A 16463-nucleotide genomic window follows, 5' to 3' on the forward strand; every position below is an offset into this window, starting at 1 on the left:
CAAGACCAGAACAGATGAATTTGTCACAGATCTGAGGCCGCAGCAGGGTTTGGGATCCCACGTGTGGCCGCTGGAGGGCAGCAGTGATTTCTCCTGGTTCATTGTATGAGACCAATGTGCACATTTCCAGTCCACAAAGCCTTTGCTCTGGGGCAGCCCCCGAGGAGCAGTCAGCTGGTGAAGAACATGGAAATGCAGCCACAGATGCCCACTGAGTTAGGAGAAAATGGCTTTTTCCTCCTCGTAAAGCGTGCAAGGGGATTCCGCAAAGGGGATACGTGAGCCACCCGACCTCACAGCACAGCTGTCTGGAGGCAGCGCAGCTCCCTCCCACCTCCTCTGGGCCTCGCCTCTTTCCCCAGTTCATCCGGATCCAGGGGCCGGGAGCCAGAATCAGCGCTCTCCCCCACACTCCCCACCCAGGAATCCCGGCTATGTGAAGGCCCTGCGGCCCTTTCCAGCTCCCACTGCCCATTGAGGCAGCTGCCACCTGTATGGTCAGGCCGCAAATCCATCCTGACAGCTGTGGCCACCCAGGGTTCTTTTCTGTGAAAGAAGAGTAAGATGGGGCTAGGACTAGCCTGCCACTCACAAGGCTGTGGTGAGATAATGCACGTGAGGGTGCTGGGCTCACGGCAGTGCCTTGTGCAAACACCCATTGGCATTGCCTCCTGGTAGGAGGGGAACTCCCCAGGGCGGGGACTGCCACACAGGCCCTGGGTCAGAGCTGAAGCTTGGCCACAATAAATTCTTTCTGGGACATTGGCGAGAAATATGCATTGGAATATAGTTAAAAGTCAACAGAGTGCTCTGAGCTCTGTTGGTCAGGACGACTTCCCAGGAAAGGCAATTCTTGGCCAGATGTGGAACCACAGGGAAGCGGGAGGCGCAGCAACCGGCAAGCCAGGTGCTGCTTTTTGTGGAACTCAGACAGTGATGTGCTAGTAAATGACAGATATTAAAACATAGTGAAATAATTAGGAAGTGAGGAGTTTTGAGTATTCATTATCTTTGTTTTTGACAATTTATTTAACTGTTACTTAATTTAATTTTCAGTATTGGCTGTGGGGGATCAGAATTGGCCACCCCAAAATGTGTTTTCTTTGACCTCATTATTTTTCAGGACAAAAGACTCTGAAAGAAACTTAGACCTTTCCCCTAAGTGCCTAAAAGAATTGAAGATAGAAGACCTGTGCCACAACAGGCCACCACCATAATTAACTCTAGATATGGTAGACTGGGAGGATCCTTGCTTAAGCCCACTTTTATTGAAGTTTTCTCTCTCTCTGTCACATTGTCTATAGATGGCCCAGCAAACATTTGTTTACCAAACATTTGCTTTTCCGTCTCCATGTGAATTGCCTTCCTCCCCTTTGAACTCCCAAACCACTACCCCCAACATCCTCCTTTGTCCTTTGCTGAAAATGGTATTTAAGTTGGCTGCTTCCACCATCTTGGCAAGTTACTCAGTTTTTCCTGGATTTCTCCCATGGATACATATTACTAAACTTTGTTTGACTTTCTCCCGTTATTCTGTCTCATGTCAATTTAATTCTTAGGCCAGCCAGAAGGACCCAGAGGGTAGAGGAATAGCTCTTCCTCCCCTATAGCTGTATTTAGCAACCGGTCTGCAAAATTCCTGAAAGATCCTACAAAAGGTTCTAGTAAACCAGTATAGCCGACTCAGGTGCACCACTGCGCCTCAGATCAGAGGACAAGTTCCAGAGAAGCCCCTTGAAAGGACGTCACATCTGCTTGGCCTCCTGGGAGAACCTGATGCTCAGGTACAGCCCCACACCTCCCAGAATCATGGTAGGGAGCCCTGACCTCCAGCCCTAGACAGAGGAATACCGGGAGGGGGAGGCCTGGAGTGTCTTTGCAGCTGGAAGTTTAAGATTGAGCATGTCTGCTGGACACTAGGCTGCTCCTTATCCTAGAGATCCAGGCATTCCAGTTGTCACCAACCCTCCTTGTCACCTGGAACCGGTGCCAACTCCAGCTCCATTCTGGAGGCTATCTGCTCTTTCCCCAGCTTCAGATACTGTGTCTCCCAGTTGTGTCTCTCACCTACTCTGGAACATTGGGGAGGTTTCAGTTTCCTGGTTTGCTTCCCAGGGTTACCCGGGACTCAGCTCATTTGCACGGGTGGGTCAGCTCCTTCTGGTCTGACAGCTCTGTGTGCCCACCTTCCACCTTCCCTGGCCTTGGTTGATGTGGCCCTCATACAGACAGCAGATGCTGCAGCCTCTGCCCAAGGCTGACTTTCAGCCCCCTCTCCTCTTCCTCCACGCAGGGAAATCCTCTGATAAGGAAGCAGGGGAGCTCTTCTGCCTCCTGCGCAGAGTCAGGGGCAAAAGAAGGGTCTCTCTAGCTGGCACTGAAGCTCAACTTCCATGTCTTTTCGAAGAGGGAGACGAGACTCCAGAGGGAAGATTGCCAACTGATCCAGTCCTACCTCCTGGGAACTGGCCTGAGTCCAGTTAGGAGATGTCAAAGGGGCGACAACTAAGAATGATCTTAGCTTGGGAACAAGCATTCTTCTGAGAGTCAACCCTGTGGCAAACACTACCCAGGGTTTTCAAGCCTCTCCCCTCCCCCACGTTGCCCGGGGTGGAGGCAGGTAGCTCCCAATGTCCCTGCTTTCCCAGCCCGGCTTACCAATCTCCTCGTACCGCATCACTGTGCCCAGATTGGCATTCTCATCTGGGGAGGAAAGAGAGAACGCAGAAGCATTAGAGAACCGACTTCCTGGTACCTGACGTACGATCAGTCTGCCCAGGGGCCTCCTGGGAAGGAGAGCATGAGATGGGGTGGGGTGGGTGGGAGTAGGGGATGTGCTTGCCTCCCTGCATGGGGCGGGGTGTCTGAGTGGAATGAATGGGGAGCACAGTGCAGCCCAAAATGGAGAGAGAGTGTCCCCTCGTGCTCCAAGGCAGGACTTCGTATTTCCAGGACTTTCAGAATTAGACAGGCTCGCTGGGGAGCCGATGACGACCACACGCACACCCATGCTGAGCGCCTTCTGTTTCTCTCTGTATTTTAGGGAGGCTGGCCACAAGAGCAAAGACCTGAAAACCTAGGGAGACAGCTTTTAGAGTCACCAAGAGGTGGCCCTTTCTCCTTAGGGGCTACCTAGTTCAAAGAACAAGCAAAACTGAGCATGCTGAGATTTTTCCTGTGGCAGAATGCAGCAAGAACTGGAGGAAGATGTGAAAGACAGAGCCTTTGACGTGCGCGCTGGAGTGTGCAATGCCTGCATGGGGATGCACGGTGTGCACAAAGCCGTGGAGATGCCATCTTGGTCCACACCTCCCTTCCTCCTCAATCATCCCTCTTAGTTCCGTTTCAAGATGCCTGAAACTGGAAATCTCAAAATTGGCAGAAGTCAGTCCCAAAGAATCAAAGGAATGCGGTCTAGACCTGCAGGTCTTCTGCAGAGTTGAATTTTGGGACTCTGAGAGAGCCCCAGGGACTCTGTTATTCTCACTCATGCTGAGTTCCTGGGGGAGCAGCCAAAAAACTGAGGCAATCGAGGAAAGAGTGTGTGTGTTCTTAGCCTATCAGTAGGAGTACAGACACCGCCGGAGCTGGGAGGACCGGAGGGAGGATTCTGGGCTCCCTGAAGACTTTTAGGCATGTAGACACATTCTGTGAGGGTGAGGAAGGAGCACATCACCGCCTGAGGTCTCCAGGCAGCCCCAGGGCTGGGTTGATCGTGCCCTCGGGGCTCCCGTAACAGCTTGGCACTGCAGGCCTGGTCACATTGCTGTTCACCTGTTTTTTCTCAGTCATTGCTCTATAAGTGGTCCTCCCATAGCAGGGGCTAGGGCATGTTTGCTTAACGAATGAAGGGAAGAGGGAAAGAAAAGAGACAAGAGCAAGGAGGAAGGTCTTTGCTCCCTTACCCACAAAGGTGAAGCGCTCCACAGGCGGGCGGACGCAGCAGATCCGGCTGAGGCTTTCTCCCACCTTTCCCAAGATCTTGGCTATGGGAGAGAGCAAGACAGACAGGGACAGAGGGAGAGAACCACTCACAAGTTACACTCAGTCAGCCTGGCGTTTGGGCCGCTGTAAACAACAGGGTTGCACTGGAGGGGCGGGGGTTGGGTGGTGGCAGGCAGAAGGGGGGCAGAGAGAAAGAACAGAAATATGACAGCAAAAATTCCTTCTTATTCTCAGTCCAAGCCACAAGCATTTTGAGCTATAGACTGGAATCTATTTTCTGGTCATGTTTATTACACTGTTGAAAAATTGGAAAATATGTAAAGAGGGAAATAAAAAACACCCATAAGTCCACTGCTAGAAATAACCACCACTAACATATTGGTATATTATTTATTTTCTTCCATTTTTAATGTGTATTACGCAGATATGTCTATGTAATATAGCTGGATCATATTCTGTGTTTAAAGTGCATAGTTATTGTTTGCTTTTTTCTTTTTTTAAAATCACGAGCATGTCCTCAGCCACTCTCATCACTGAACACTAACACCGAAATATAAGGACGCTTGGCCGATGGCAAAGAACTCACTCGGAATAATTTCTGCTGGGCTAAGGCGTTCTTCCCATGCAGATGGTCTTTAAAATAATTAGACATCCTATTTTGGCTGAAAGGGATCAGGTTTTCAATGATCTCTCTGGGCTCCAATCCAGAAAAGTTTTCTGAGCTCCCACATGTAGTTATAGGCAAACTATGAAATTCTGGCTCTTCTGGTAGATTACCCTGATTGTAATAGACTAATAATATAATAACTTATGGTCTCTAGGCTTGAAAAGTAATACCAGGCTCTGTCTCGTGAAACTGGCCTAGAAGGAAATATTAGAAAGAATATGGACCTGGGAATCAGACAGTCCTGAGTATGAATTCTGGCTCTTCTACTCTTGAGCCGTGTGACCTTAGGCAAATCACTTACCTTCTCTGAATCTCAGTTTTCTCCTTGTAAATGGGAACACAGTATCTATATCACAGAATTACTGCATTAAATGAGAACCTGGGTAAGGCACTGAGCACTGTGCAGGCATATAGTGCTAGGTGTAAGTGTTGGGGGTCCCCTGCTCCCTCGCTGAAGAGGTGGCTAAGAGTATGGGATTCTGGATACAGACTGCCTGAGTTTGACTGCTGGCCCTCTGCTGCCTCACTGTGTGACCTTGGGCAAGATCTTCAACCCCCTTGGAAGAGGCAGAGAAAAATGCTCCCTTTTGTATCTTTAATTCCCAGCTAAGGCAATTATATTCAAGTGTAGAAGAATGTACACCATCAACCCTGTCTCTCTCTCTCTCTCTCTCATTGTGCCTCTCTCTGATGCTCTATATTAAGAGTTGTCAGAGTATGGTCCCTGGACCAGAGCATCAGCATCACCGTGTTAAAAATGCAAATTCTCCTCCCCATCCCAGACCTACTGAATCAGATCCTGGGGCAGCCCCTGGCAACTGGGTTTTAACAAGCCCTCCAGGCGATTCTGAAGTTTGAGAACCACTGCTCCACACCAATGTTCCCCTACCTGCAGTGGGCTTGGTGGGCACGTTGTTGTTCTGGTAAATGGGCTGTGGGGTCTCATTTTGGGGCTGTCCAATCACGGGCGTCATGGAGGGTGTGTTGACATTGGAGAGGATGCAGCCAGTCACCCGCTGAGGAAGGGAGAAGTGAAGAGGCAGTGTCATTAACCAAATGACTTAGGAAAAGACTTTCCATTATCTCCAAATGCCCAGCTGCCTATCTGTCATGGTGGGGCCACCTGGAGCTGAGGGAGAGCACTGGGGGTGGGTTCTAGACCCAGCTGTCCCACGCGGCCACAGCAGGCAGGCAGGAGGCAGGAAAGCTCAATGAGAAAAGCATGAGACGTGGTGTTGCACAGACCTCGGTTCAAGTTTGAGCTCTGCTCGTTTCTGGCTGTGTGACCTTGGATAGTTACTTTGCTTCTCTTGAACCTCAGCTTACCAGCCTAATATAGCCAGGTAACATAGCCGTCTTTCTGCTTTGCAATAGGATTATAGGAGCAATCGTGTGTAAAGTGCTTAGAGAGGACCCAGCACGTGGCAGGAACTTCGTACATAGCAGCCGATGTTGTAACCTTCTGCGTAACATGAATACCTTCACAGGGCTCAAATGAGGTCATGTCTGCAAAAGGGCTGTGGAGGCTTGGGAAAGGTCAGGCAAACACCAGGCACTATCACCACCTGCCGCCTCTCCAGGCCAGAGATGCCAACGACAGGGCCAAGCCAGAGAGTGGTGCCAGGCGGAGCGGGATGTGTTTGTGCTGCAGGAAGGGGGTGCAGGGTTCTGTGCACATTCGTGCCTGTTCGCCAGTGTGAATACACATTCCAGAGCCAAACGGAAATTCTATGTGTATTATCCATTGTCCTGTGTTATCTGGCCTGCTGCTTCTCTCCAGTGCCGCCGAAAACATAGAGCTGATAACGCAGCATTCTTCACGGCTGACCCAGAAGCCACCCCCCTCGCGCAGTGGATAGGGGAGAGTAGCTTTTGGGCAACAGACAAAGGATGAATTTTCAATCTGTTTAGCTTCACAAGGGCCATTGCTTATTCAAAATCCCTTCCCTGAAAGCCAGCATCCCACCCCTGCCCACCACCCTTTCTGGGTTACTGAGTCCTGCTGCCAGAGGACCTCCTAAGCCCCAGTGCTGGGGTGACCCTCTGAAGGCACCTCTTCCAAAGGCCACTCTGCAGCTAGAGTAGCACATGAGTCCCTCTGAGCCCTGGAAGAGCAGGCATTTTTCTTGTGGGGTGACCTGTAATGTTCCTGACAGGAGGAGCTCACGGCAGCATCCAGCCACATCTGGGAGGCAGCTGAGGTTGGGTACCAGAGGATCTTTGCCGTCTGCTTTGTGGGCTTCTCTGCCCAGCTGTGGCTGGTGGAGTGGAAGGGACAGTCTGCCTCCTTTTTATTATTATTTCACCCTCAGAAAAGAAAACGCCACATTCTCATTTAATAATTGGTCTGGTAGCTGAGGAATTTCTTTCTCTTGCTGCATGCATCATTAGGCTCATTTGACTTGGTCTATGCCAGCAGAGAAGAAAAGGGCTGGCCTGCATGCCCTGCTCTGCCCTTGTCAGTCCTCTCTAGGCTCTCATGTTCTCAGAGGCCTTTCCAAACATAGCCTTGAGTCACCTATCAAGCCCCGTGTCTAGCTCTCAGAGAGGTCTACTCTCCATGCCAGGGACACCGGCCTGATGCTAGCACTGGGGAGACCAGGAGTTACTAGCAGCTCCAGGCTCGTGCTCCAAGGCACAGGCCCATCGTGACCTACGTTCTCTGCTGGTCTGTGCCCATCCCTGCAACAGCTGGGGCTCCTGACCAAATTTCTCTGGCCCAGATTCACGCCTCTGGGCATGAGTAACAGAGAAACAGAGAGAGGGTTCGGGAAGCCCAGGTATTTAGAAAGCAGAACAGTAGCCAGGACTCAGGAATGCCTGCAGGGTCCCTGACTCCTCCCTTCCATCATGGAGACCAAGGCTCCTGTGTGATGAGGAGCACAGGCCCCAAGCTGACCCCTCAGCTGCCATGCAGTTTGAGAAATAAACTTATGTGAAGCCAATGAGATTTTCAGGATGTTTGTTACCACAGCGTATCCTAGGCTATCCTGACTGATACACCCTTATGCAGTATCATGGGGTGTCCTTTATCACTGCTATTGTCGAGACCAGCACAGAGGAGCAAGTTAGCACCACACTATGTCAGAGTCCTTTTTAGGGGACCAGGAAAGACTCAGGATGTGTGGAAGGGGTTCTGAAAGCAGGGGGAAAGGAGATGAGTTTTTTTCAACTCCAGGGGGGAAAAAACTTAAATGAAGCAACAGCTAGCTAGCCCTCCCTCCTTCTCTGGCTCTGGACTCCCTGGGTGGTCAGGAGCCCTGGAGCTCCACATCTATTAAAATAAAGCACTGTTGCCTGCTTGGTGGAGTGTGGGGTGATCAGGGGCTGCGACAGCTTCCCGAGGAGAAGACTCTGACAGGCCCTCTGTGGGTGGAGGTGCGCCCTGTGTCAGAACAATGCCATTTTGACTGTTGTTTGGGGCCGCAGAGGCTCTGTCTCAGGGTCTGTGGAGGTGGGCAGCATTGACTGCGTCTTGTCCTGGTCGGTCAGGCTTCTCGCCAGCACAGGCACTGCTTTCCATCCTGTCACTGTGGGAGCCGATGGGTTGGTATCGATCCGTGAAGGGTGCTTTCTGCACGCTCTGGCCAGTTCTCCTGGCTGATGGGGAGCCCGTTCTCACCTGGCAGCCAGCTCTTCAGTGACTGCAACCCAGCTGCAAGCCCAGGCACCCATCTGTATTTACTAAGCAGTTGCTGTGTGTCCTTAGATATGTCGACTCACCTCTCTGTGCTTCCTTTTACCCACTAACAAAACAGGGATCAGAACACTGTCTGCCTGTAGGACTCATGTGAGGAGGAAGAAGTAGGAAAGATGGTAGAATGAACACCTGGCAGGTGTGAAGTGGCTCAGTTACAGCATCCCATGCTACAGTAAGGGGACTAATGGGTCCCAAATAGATGGGGCAGGAGGACCTGGCTGCTTGTCGCTCCTCCAGTGCTCTCTCTTCTCCTGGTTTTTTTTGCCTCGTCTCCTTCTCCCTTCACTTTCTGAAGTGGACTGTGGTCCACTCCATCCCACCTTGAACTTGCTGCCAGAAGATGAAAACAGCCCCAAGTCAGAGCCAGCGGAGAGCAAGGCAGGGAGCAGCGTCTGGTGCCGCTCTGGGTTCCTTTCACTGCCCTGCTTCGTGCTGTTCAGGGCCTGGTCGCCCCCGCAGCCGGCTAAGAGATAAGACGCTGAACCAGGTCAGTAGGCCGGCAGCACACTTTCTACACCCGCCTGGCTTCTGTGGTCCACCCACCCGTCCGCCGCGGCCCAGCTCACCTTCATGAGGTCCCGATGGTGCTCCAACACACTGCAGGTCGTCTGCCAGGTGTCCTGATAGCACTCCCATGGGTCCACCCTACACAATTGGAGAGACATTTCCATCCTGAATCTCTCTCCTCGGTGGTTCCTCCGAATCCCAGAGCTCAGGGAGCTTAGCAGACCTGGTCATACCGTGAACTTAGATCTCAGCTCAGATAAGATATGGGCTTCAAACACCTTCCTGAGCCTTAAAGTCCCCCTCTGTAACCTGAGAGGCTTATGGCAGAGCTTACACGAATGGATGTTGGTACTAGTCTGTACAGGTTTAATCCCAGCCCCAGCATTTCCCACCTGGGGGGCTTTGGAACATTATGTGATTGTCTGGTGCTCACTTGCCCCATCCGTGAAATGGGAAGAACATCAGTACCTCTCCTGTGGCGTTATTAGAAGGGCTCAGTGAGTTTTCTAGGGAAAGCGCTTAGTACAGCGTCTTGCTCCTATTCTTACTTGTGCAGTAGGACTTCTCCTCTGGACCTTATAGGATTGTGATGTGGGTTAAACGAGCCGGGCCCTTGTCCAGAGGTGGCTCTTGTTATCTGAACTGCGGAATCAGCTCCTGTCTGCCTCCCTGGGGCACCTCATGGGCATGGAGGGGGGCGTGGCAGTCACACTGGAAGGCTCAGAGCTGCAGACTGGCCAACCCCTCCTGCACACCAGGATGCAAAGGGAGCGGGGATCCAGCCTCAGACTGAGGCAGCACTGGCTTAATTGCCAACCTCACGAGCTGCTAAATTGGGCTATTTCTCAACATTTTCTTAGCATTTGAGCATTCCCTGCCCACCTCCCACCATGTATACACACCTAAGATTTCCAGAGACGAGATCTCACCAAATGAAAACCCTCAGAGCGCCTGCTTGCCCTGAGCCTGGCTCCCCCAGATCCCTGACCACCGCCTCTCCTGAGACTGGCAGACACCTGACCAGGGGTCTGGGGGCCCTGCCGCGCCCAGCCCCAGCTCTAGAGCTCACTCTGAGCCTCCCTCGGAATCGCAGTTCTTGGAATTCTGTTGTTCCAAGTGCCTAGAGCATTGCAGGGCAGGCAGTAAGCGCTCAGCAAATATCTGTTGAATGAATGTGAGGGCATTATTTCAGAGTCTTCTAATCACCTCCAAGCAGTAACAGCCTCTTGCCCAGTATTTTCCCCTGGGTCCCCAGGACATCATGAGTTACAATGTTAAGAGCCTTGTGTCTATTCCTGACTTGACCATAGATGGGCTGTTTGCTCTCAAGCCCCTTGACTTCTCCGGGCCTGTTTGTCACCTGAGAAAAGACAGCTGTCTCTCCACCTAACCTGGATCTTGGGAAGATGAGAAAGTCTATAAAGGGCATGTGCTTCTCACACAAATCACCACACACAAACGGCAAGGATCACTGTTTAATTATGATTGTCGCCTCCCTTCACTGCTCTCATTTCCACCCACCCCACCTCCTCTCCGCTGACTCTCTGCGTCCTTCCTTCTGAGGTCAGCTTCCCCTCATTTCTCGCTGTTCACGTAAACCTCTAGGTGCCGCTTATTTTTCCACGCAGGGAAATTACAGTACAAATGGTGCGCCATTATTTTTTAAAAACATCATCTTCTCATGCAAATTATAACTGTAAGAACTTTGGGGAGCATAATTAGCATAATTAGTGGAAGGCTGCTTTAATTACACTGCAAGCTCAGCTGATACCGGCGGTGTCTGCCGTGTTAGCAAGGGGACTGTGCAGGGCCGTTTGAGGAAAGGCAGTGAGCGCTGGCCGGCTGCACCTCTGTCCCTCGTCAGTGTGGGGCCCTGGGGAGCCTGAGTTCGGGAATGGGAAATAGCCAAGGCCAGGAACGTTCTCTGAGAAGTAGTGAGAGTTCATGGAAGTGAGTGGGGATGAAAGTGGAGAGGCATTTCGGATTTTCTGGCCATGCCTCACCTCAGACCCAGCGCTGCTTTTGAAAGCTCCAAGAATACTCCTGGATCCAAAGGGCCCAGAGCGGATGAAACACTGAAAGCTCCCTCTTTACTTTCACAGGCCCCATGGCTTGGTTAAAAAACAAAGTCATGAGTTGGACCCCCTCCGAAGGTCTATGTAATTATTGCCTGCATGGGGCTAATACACCCCTTGGCCTCCCCACCCCTGCGGGATCCAACTGCTACCAGGACTCTTCCTCTTTCTCTAGCCCCTCACCCCACTGTGAGTCCCAGGGCCACCCACCTCTGGCATCATCAGGCCAGCCCTACCTGATCCAATCGGAATTCTGGACGGCCAGCTGACACATGATGAGACGGTGCCGGCTCGACACAAGGCCCTGGGAAGCAACAGAGCAATCACTGGGAGGCACGGTCTCCTCCCCACGGCCTCCCCGAGACCCCATCCCGAGCCAGCCCTTTATATAAGTGCAGCCATTTTTCAGTGGTGACAGGGAATGAGGGTGTGACCCCTCTACTTCTCCATCTGTCACACAGACAGGCATGGGATGGCAGAGGGGAAAGAAAAAGAATAGAGAGCGTGTCGGGTACCATCCCCAACAGGGTCAATAGGTGAGCCTCCATTGACGAAGCAGCCAATCCATACCCAGCACAGAGACAAGACTTAACTTGGCAAACGTTGCCTTGTCCCGTGGCTCAATCTGGTTGTTTAAGTGACCTGCCCTGGAGCCCACCAAGTTGTATCTGGGGGAGCAAGGGGAATGGCTGGGAGAGCTCCTGGATTTTCTGGGACATGTGGCAGGGAGGGAGGGGCAGGGAAATTAATTTTAAATCAGATTATAAGACGCATAGGCCTTTTTCTCCTAAAATCCCGGGAAAGACTTGCCCAGCCCATAACTAATTTGGCATCCATGCCAAGTCACACTTGGCCTTCAGCAGGTGTTCCTGCTCTGAGTCCTGACTGGGCCTGGCGCTGTGAGCGGCCGCCTGGTCGTGAGCAGCTGTTCCTGCCAGCTGCTGCCCAACACGCACCCGCTCAGGTCTGACTGTGGTCCAGAGATGGCAAGCGGGACACCTGCTAGTGGGCGTTTTGCTTTTCCAGGAATCGTGGCAGAGATGGCAATAGAGTAGTTCTATGTCCGAGGAGCCATCAGGAAGATCAGGAAGGGAGGGTGAGGGAGGAGAGAGGCAAAGGAGGAACCCACCTGTTTTCCATAGGAGTCGTGGACAGGAGAGACGATCCCACCAATCACAATAAACCTTCCAGTTTTGTGCAGATAATCCCTGGCTCTTTCTAATTAAGAGGAGAAAACTGCATATTATAAAGAGGAAAGGCGCGGATTAAAGGTGATAACTGAAATCAATACGTTTGGTTCTGTAAGGCTTATTTCCCATCTTTCTTGCCATTTAAATAGAAAGTGCCAACTTTCAAAGCAAACATTGGTGATTCAAAAGGTTATGGAAGCAGATTTCAGCCCCCAGAGCAAGAGGATTTAGAACTCAAGGGGATTAATCCAGTTTTAAAGGTCCTCTGCTGGTGGAGCCTGTGTAATTTAGAGGGATTTAAAACAAGCCCCTCACTAAAAGCTGGTGAGGGAGAGATACAGATTGGAATTTACCCCTATGATCACTTGCAGAAATTCCAAAGTGGAGGAGTAATTAAAAAAAGAAGAGCCCTTTTTATAAGATGGAAGGTGAGCTGATTGCCTCATCTAGTTACTCAGAAGAGAAAAACCACCAAGACAAATTTAAAGGGCCTTCTACATAATTGGGAGAATTAACAATCAGACCAGAAAACCATCATTACAGCTGGTTTGAGAAAAGTTCCGCCGGAGAAAAGCCTTTTTTCCTTTGGAAAGTATTCGTGATGTCGCTTTCTCGAATTTACCAGATAAGCTCAATTTCATTTTCCTGAGAAAATTCAGCAAATGAAGAAGGGGATGAAAATTCGGATTCTGTATTACTTCCGAGGGGGTTCGTTGTACAAATCCAACAGGGCCTGAGCTTGTAGCGCTGAGGAAATGTGGCCTGGAGCTACTTGATAGGTAAGGGGACCTTACCTGTGGGGACCTTGGGTAGCAAGGCTGGCTGAGTCATTTACAAGCAAGGTTCCAGGATTACCTTGCTGGCTCTCTCAAAACGTAAAAATAATTCTCATCACATTTGCCTTTTTTCTCTTTCAGTGTAGAATCTCTCAGAGGTTCTTTCTCTTTAATAATTAACAGATTTTATTTTTTTAGCACAGCTTTAGATCTATGGAATAATTGAGCAGATAGTACATAGAGTTCTACATACTCAGCCTCCCACCTTGTTATCTCCCCCCACACACCATTTCCCCTATTAGTAATATCTTGCATTAATGTGGTACATTTGATACACTTGACGAGTCCATACTGACACATTATTATTATTATTTTTTATTTTTAGGAAGATTCACCCTGAGCTAACTACTGCCAGTCCTTCTCTTTTTTTGCTGAGGAAGCTTGGCCCTGAGCTAACATCCGTGCCCATCTTCCTCTACTTTATATGTGGGACGCCTACCACAGCATGGCGTGCCAAGTGGTGCCAGGTCCGCACCTGGGATCCAAACTGGTGAACCCTGGGCCGCCGAGAAGCGGAACGTGCAAACTTAACTGCTGCACCACCGGGCCAGCCCCCATAATGACACATTATTATTAACTATAGGCCATAGGTTACAGCAAGATTCACTCTGTGTTGTAGAGTTCTATGGGTTTTTGACAAATGCATAATGGCATGTATCCACCATTGCAGTTTCATAGAGAATAGTTTCTCCACCCTCAAAATCCACTGTCCACTGTGCTCAATTATCATAACCTCAGTAAAAAAAGTTCCACTGTGCTTTACCTATTCATCCCTCTGCCAGCCCCCCAAATGCTGGTAACCACTGATCTTTTTTTTTAAAGATTGGCACCTGAACTAACATCTGTTGCCAATGTTTTTTTTTTCTTCTTCTTCTTCTCCCCAAAGCCCCCCAGAACATAGTTGTATATTCTAGTTGTAGGTCCTTCCAGCTCTGCTATGTGGGATGCCGCCCCAGCATGGCTTGATGAGTGGTGCCATGTCTGTGCCCAGGATCCAAACCGGTGAACCCTGGGCCGCTAAAGCAGAGCACGAACTTAACCACTCAGCCACGGGCCGGCCCCACCACTGATCTTTTTACTATCTCTATAGTTTTGAATTTTCCCAAATGCCAAATAGTTGGAATCGTACACTATGTAGCCTCTTCAGACTGGCTTCTTTCACATAGCAATACGCATTTAAGGTCCCTCCATGTCTTTTCTTGGCTTGATAACTCATTTCTTTTTATTGCTGAATAATACTCCAATGTCTGGGCGTACCACAGTTTGTTTATTCATTCACCAATGGAAGGGCATCTTGGTTGCTTCCAGTTTTCATTGATTACGAATAAAGCTAATATAACATTCAAGTGCAGGTTTTCACGTGTACATAAGTTTCCAACTCAAATGGGTAAATTTCTAGGAGTGTGATTGCTGGATCACATGCTAAGAGATGTTTTAATTTCTAAGAAACTGCCAAACTGTCTTCCAAATGGCTGTACCATTTTGCATTCCCACCAGCAGTGTATGAGAGTTCCTGTTACTCCCCATCCTCATCAGCATTTGGTGTTGTCAGTCTTTTTGGATTTTAGCCATTCTAATACATGCATCACCTTTGCTTTTTAAAAGAGTGATATTACTTCACCTGTTTTCAAGTTTTATTTTGAGAGCAAGGACAAATTGAAGGACTGGTAACAAAACCTTTTTGACATTTGAATAAATTCCATAGCCTCTCCTCTCTTTTCTTGGCCCTCATACCCCAGTCTTCCTCAGGATCATTTATATCTGGCCTTTGGCTGTCACAGATCCTCTGATGCAATAAGCCAGAACTTCCTTCCTCTCCCTGTACTCCAAAAAGTACCCTCTCCTTACTCTCCACTTACCCAAGCTTTTCATTTGAAGTCTAGCTCTACCCAACGTCCAGCATGCCTGCTCTGTCCAACATCCCCCTTCGCTGGACCTACTGTCTTACCAGGCCACTGTGCATCCAGTTCAAGGGACCTGGCCTGGAAACTGTTTCTGCAAGTTTATGCTTTCATTTCTCTTCTGTATGGAGTTCTTCAAAGCCAGGGACTTTGCTGTAGATAAGAGGTCCCAAACTCGCAGCTAAGGGAGATGCACAGTTAACATACAAGTAAGAAGCAAGCTGGGTGTAAGATGATTTGCATTAAAAAAACTTGACCCATTACATTGCCATTTGAAACATTGTGCAGGCTTAAGAAAACATATCTGTGGTCCAAAGGTGGTTCAGTCATCACCCATGAGGAAGACTTCTTTGGCTCTTAAGCACCTAGCATAATGATTTGTTTATTGAGCAATAAATGTTCAACAAATGTCCACACCTAGAGGCTCATGTAGCTACCTTCCCTACTTTTGTCCTTCTAGGATGTCCTTCTATTGGGCCATCTTGATCCAGAGGGCCAGCCCCTCCATTCCTCAGACCACCCTGACGTACACTTAAAAAATCTTAGAATTTTATATGTCAGTTGTATCTCAATAAAGCTAGAAAATAGAAAAGGAATGAACACTTTCCGATTCATTTTATGAAGCCAGTATCACCCTGATCCCAAAACCATTTAAAGAGAGTACAAAACACGCAAAAATCATTCATGAAATATTAGCAAATAGAATCTAGCTATATACAGAACTATGCACCATGACCAGGTGGCCCCTCTTCCAGGGACGCAAGGCTGTTTCAATACATGAAAAATCATTCAATGTAATCCACCATATTAACAGGCTAAAGAAGAAAAATCACATGATTATATCAATCAGTGCATAAAAAGCAGTTGACAAAATTCAACATTCATTCATGATAAAAAACCTTCAGAGTACTAGGAATAGGAGGAAACGGTCTTAACATGATAAAGAGCATCTGTAAAAACGACGTCTACAGCAAACATCATACTTAATGGCAAAAGGCTGAATACTTTCTCCCTAAGATGAGGAATAGGGCAAGGGTATCTGCTCTCACCACTGCCATTCAACATAGTACTGAAGTTCCAGCTAGCTTAATAAGGCAGGAAAAGGAAATAAGGCACAGTGATCAAAAAGGGAAGGAAAAACTGTATCTGCAGCTGTCATGATGGTCCTCTTGGAAACCTATGAGGAAACTCCTAGAACTAGTAAATTCAGTAACTTCATAAGGTACAAATCAACATAAGAAAAATAATTATATTTCTATATGATAGCAACAGATACATAGAAACTGAAATTAAAAATATAAGACCCCTTATAACCCTTCAAAAAATGAAATACTTAGGTACAAATACAATAAAACATATATGGAACTTGGATGCTGAACACTACATAATGCTGATGAAAGAAGATCCAAGTAAATGTAGAGACATACTGTGTTTATGGATTAGAAATCTCAACATAGTAAAGACGTTAATTGTCCCCAAATTGATACATAAAGTTAATGTAATTCCTATCAAAATCCCAGCAAGATTTTTTTGTGTAAATACAGACAAAGTAATTCTAAAACTTAAATGGAAAGGTAAAGGAACTAGAATAGTTAAAATGTTTTTTAAAAGAGTAATAATGTGGGAAAATCAATCTATCCAA

The 16463-nt window shown here is 48.7% G+C and overlaps 1 protein-coding gene across 1 annotated transcript in view; it reads right to left on the minus strand.

Annotated features, from left to right (window-relative positions):
* Window positions 1–16463, minus strand: part of NMNAT2 (nicotinamide nucleotide adenylyltransferase 2) — a 135341-nt gene that overhangs the window by 21912 nt on the left and 96966 nt on the right. The window contains exons 2-7 of the mRNA XM_046684472.1: window positions 12024–12112; window positions 11131–11198; window positions 8879–8957; window positions 5502–5628; window positions 3906–3986; window positions 2659–2703 (exon numbers count right to left, since the gene is read on the minus strand). Of these exons, the coding sequence (XP_046540428.1) occupies window positions 2659–2703; window positions 3906–3986; window positions 5502–5628; window positions 8879–8957; window positions 11131–11198; window positions 12024–12112 (489 nt within the window). The remainder of the gene's footprint in view (window positions 1–2658; window positions 2704–3905; window positions 3987–5501; window positions 5629–8878; window positions 8958–11130; window positions 11199–12023; window positions 12113–16463) is intronic.

The sequence above is a fragment of the Equus quagga genome, chromosome 13, assembly GCF_021613505.1.
Source record: "Equus quagga isolate Etosha38 chromosome 13, UCLA_HA_Equagga_1.0, whole genome shotgun sequence".
Classification (NCBI taxonomy): domain Eukaryota; kingdom Metazoa; phylum Chordata; class Mammalia; order Perissodactyla; family Equidae; genus Equus; species Equus quagga.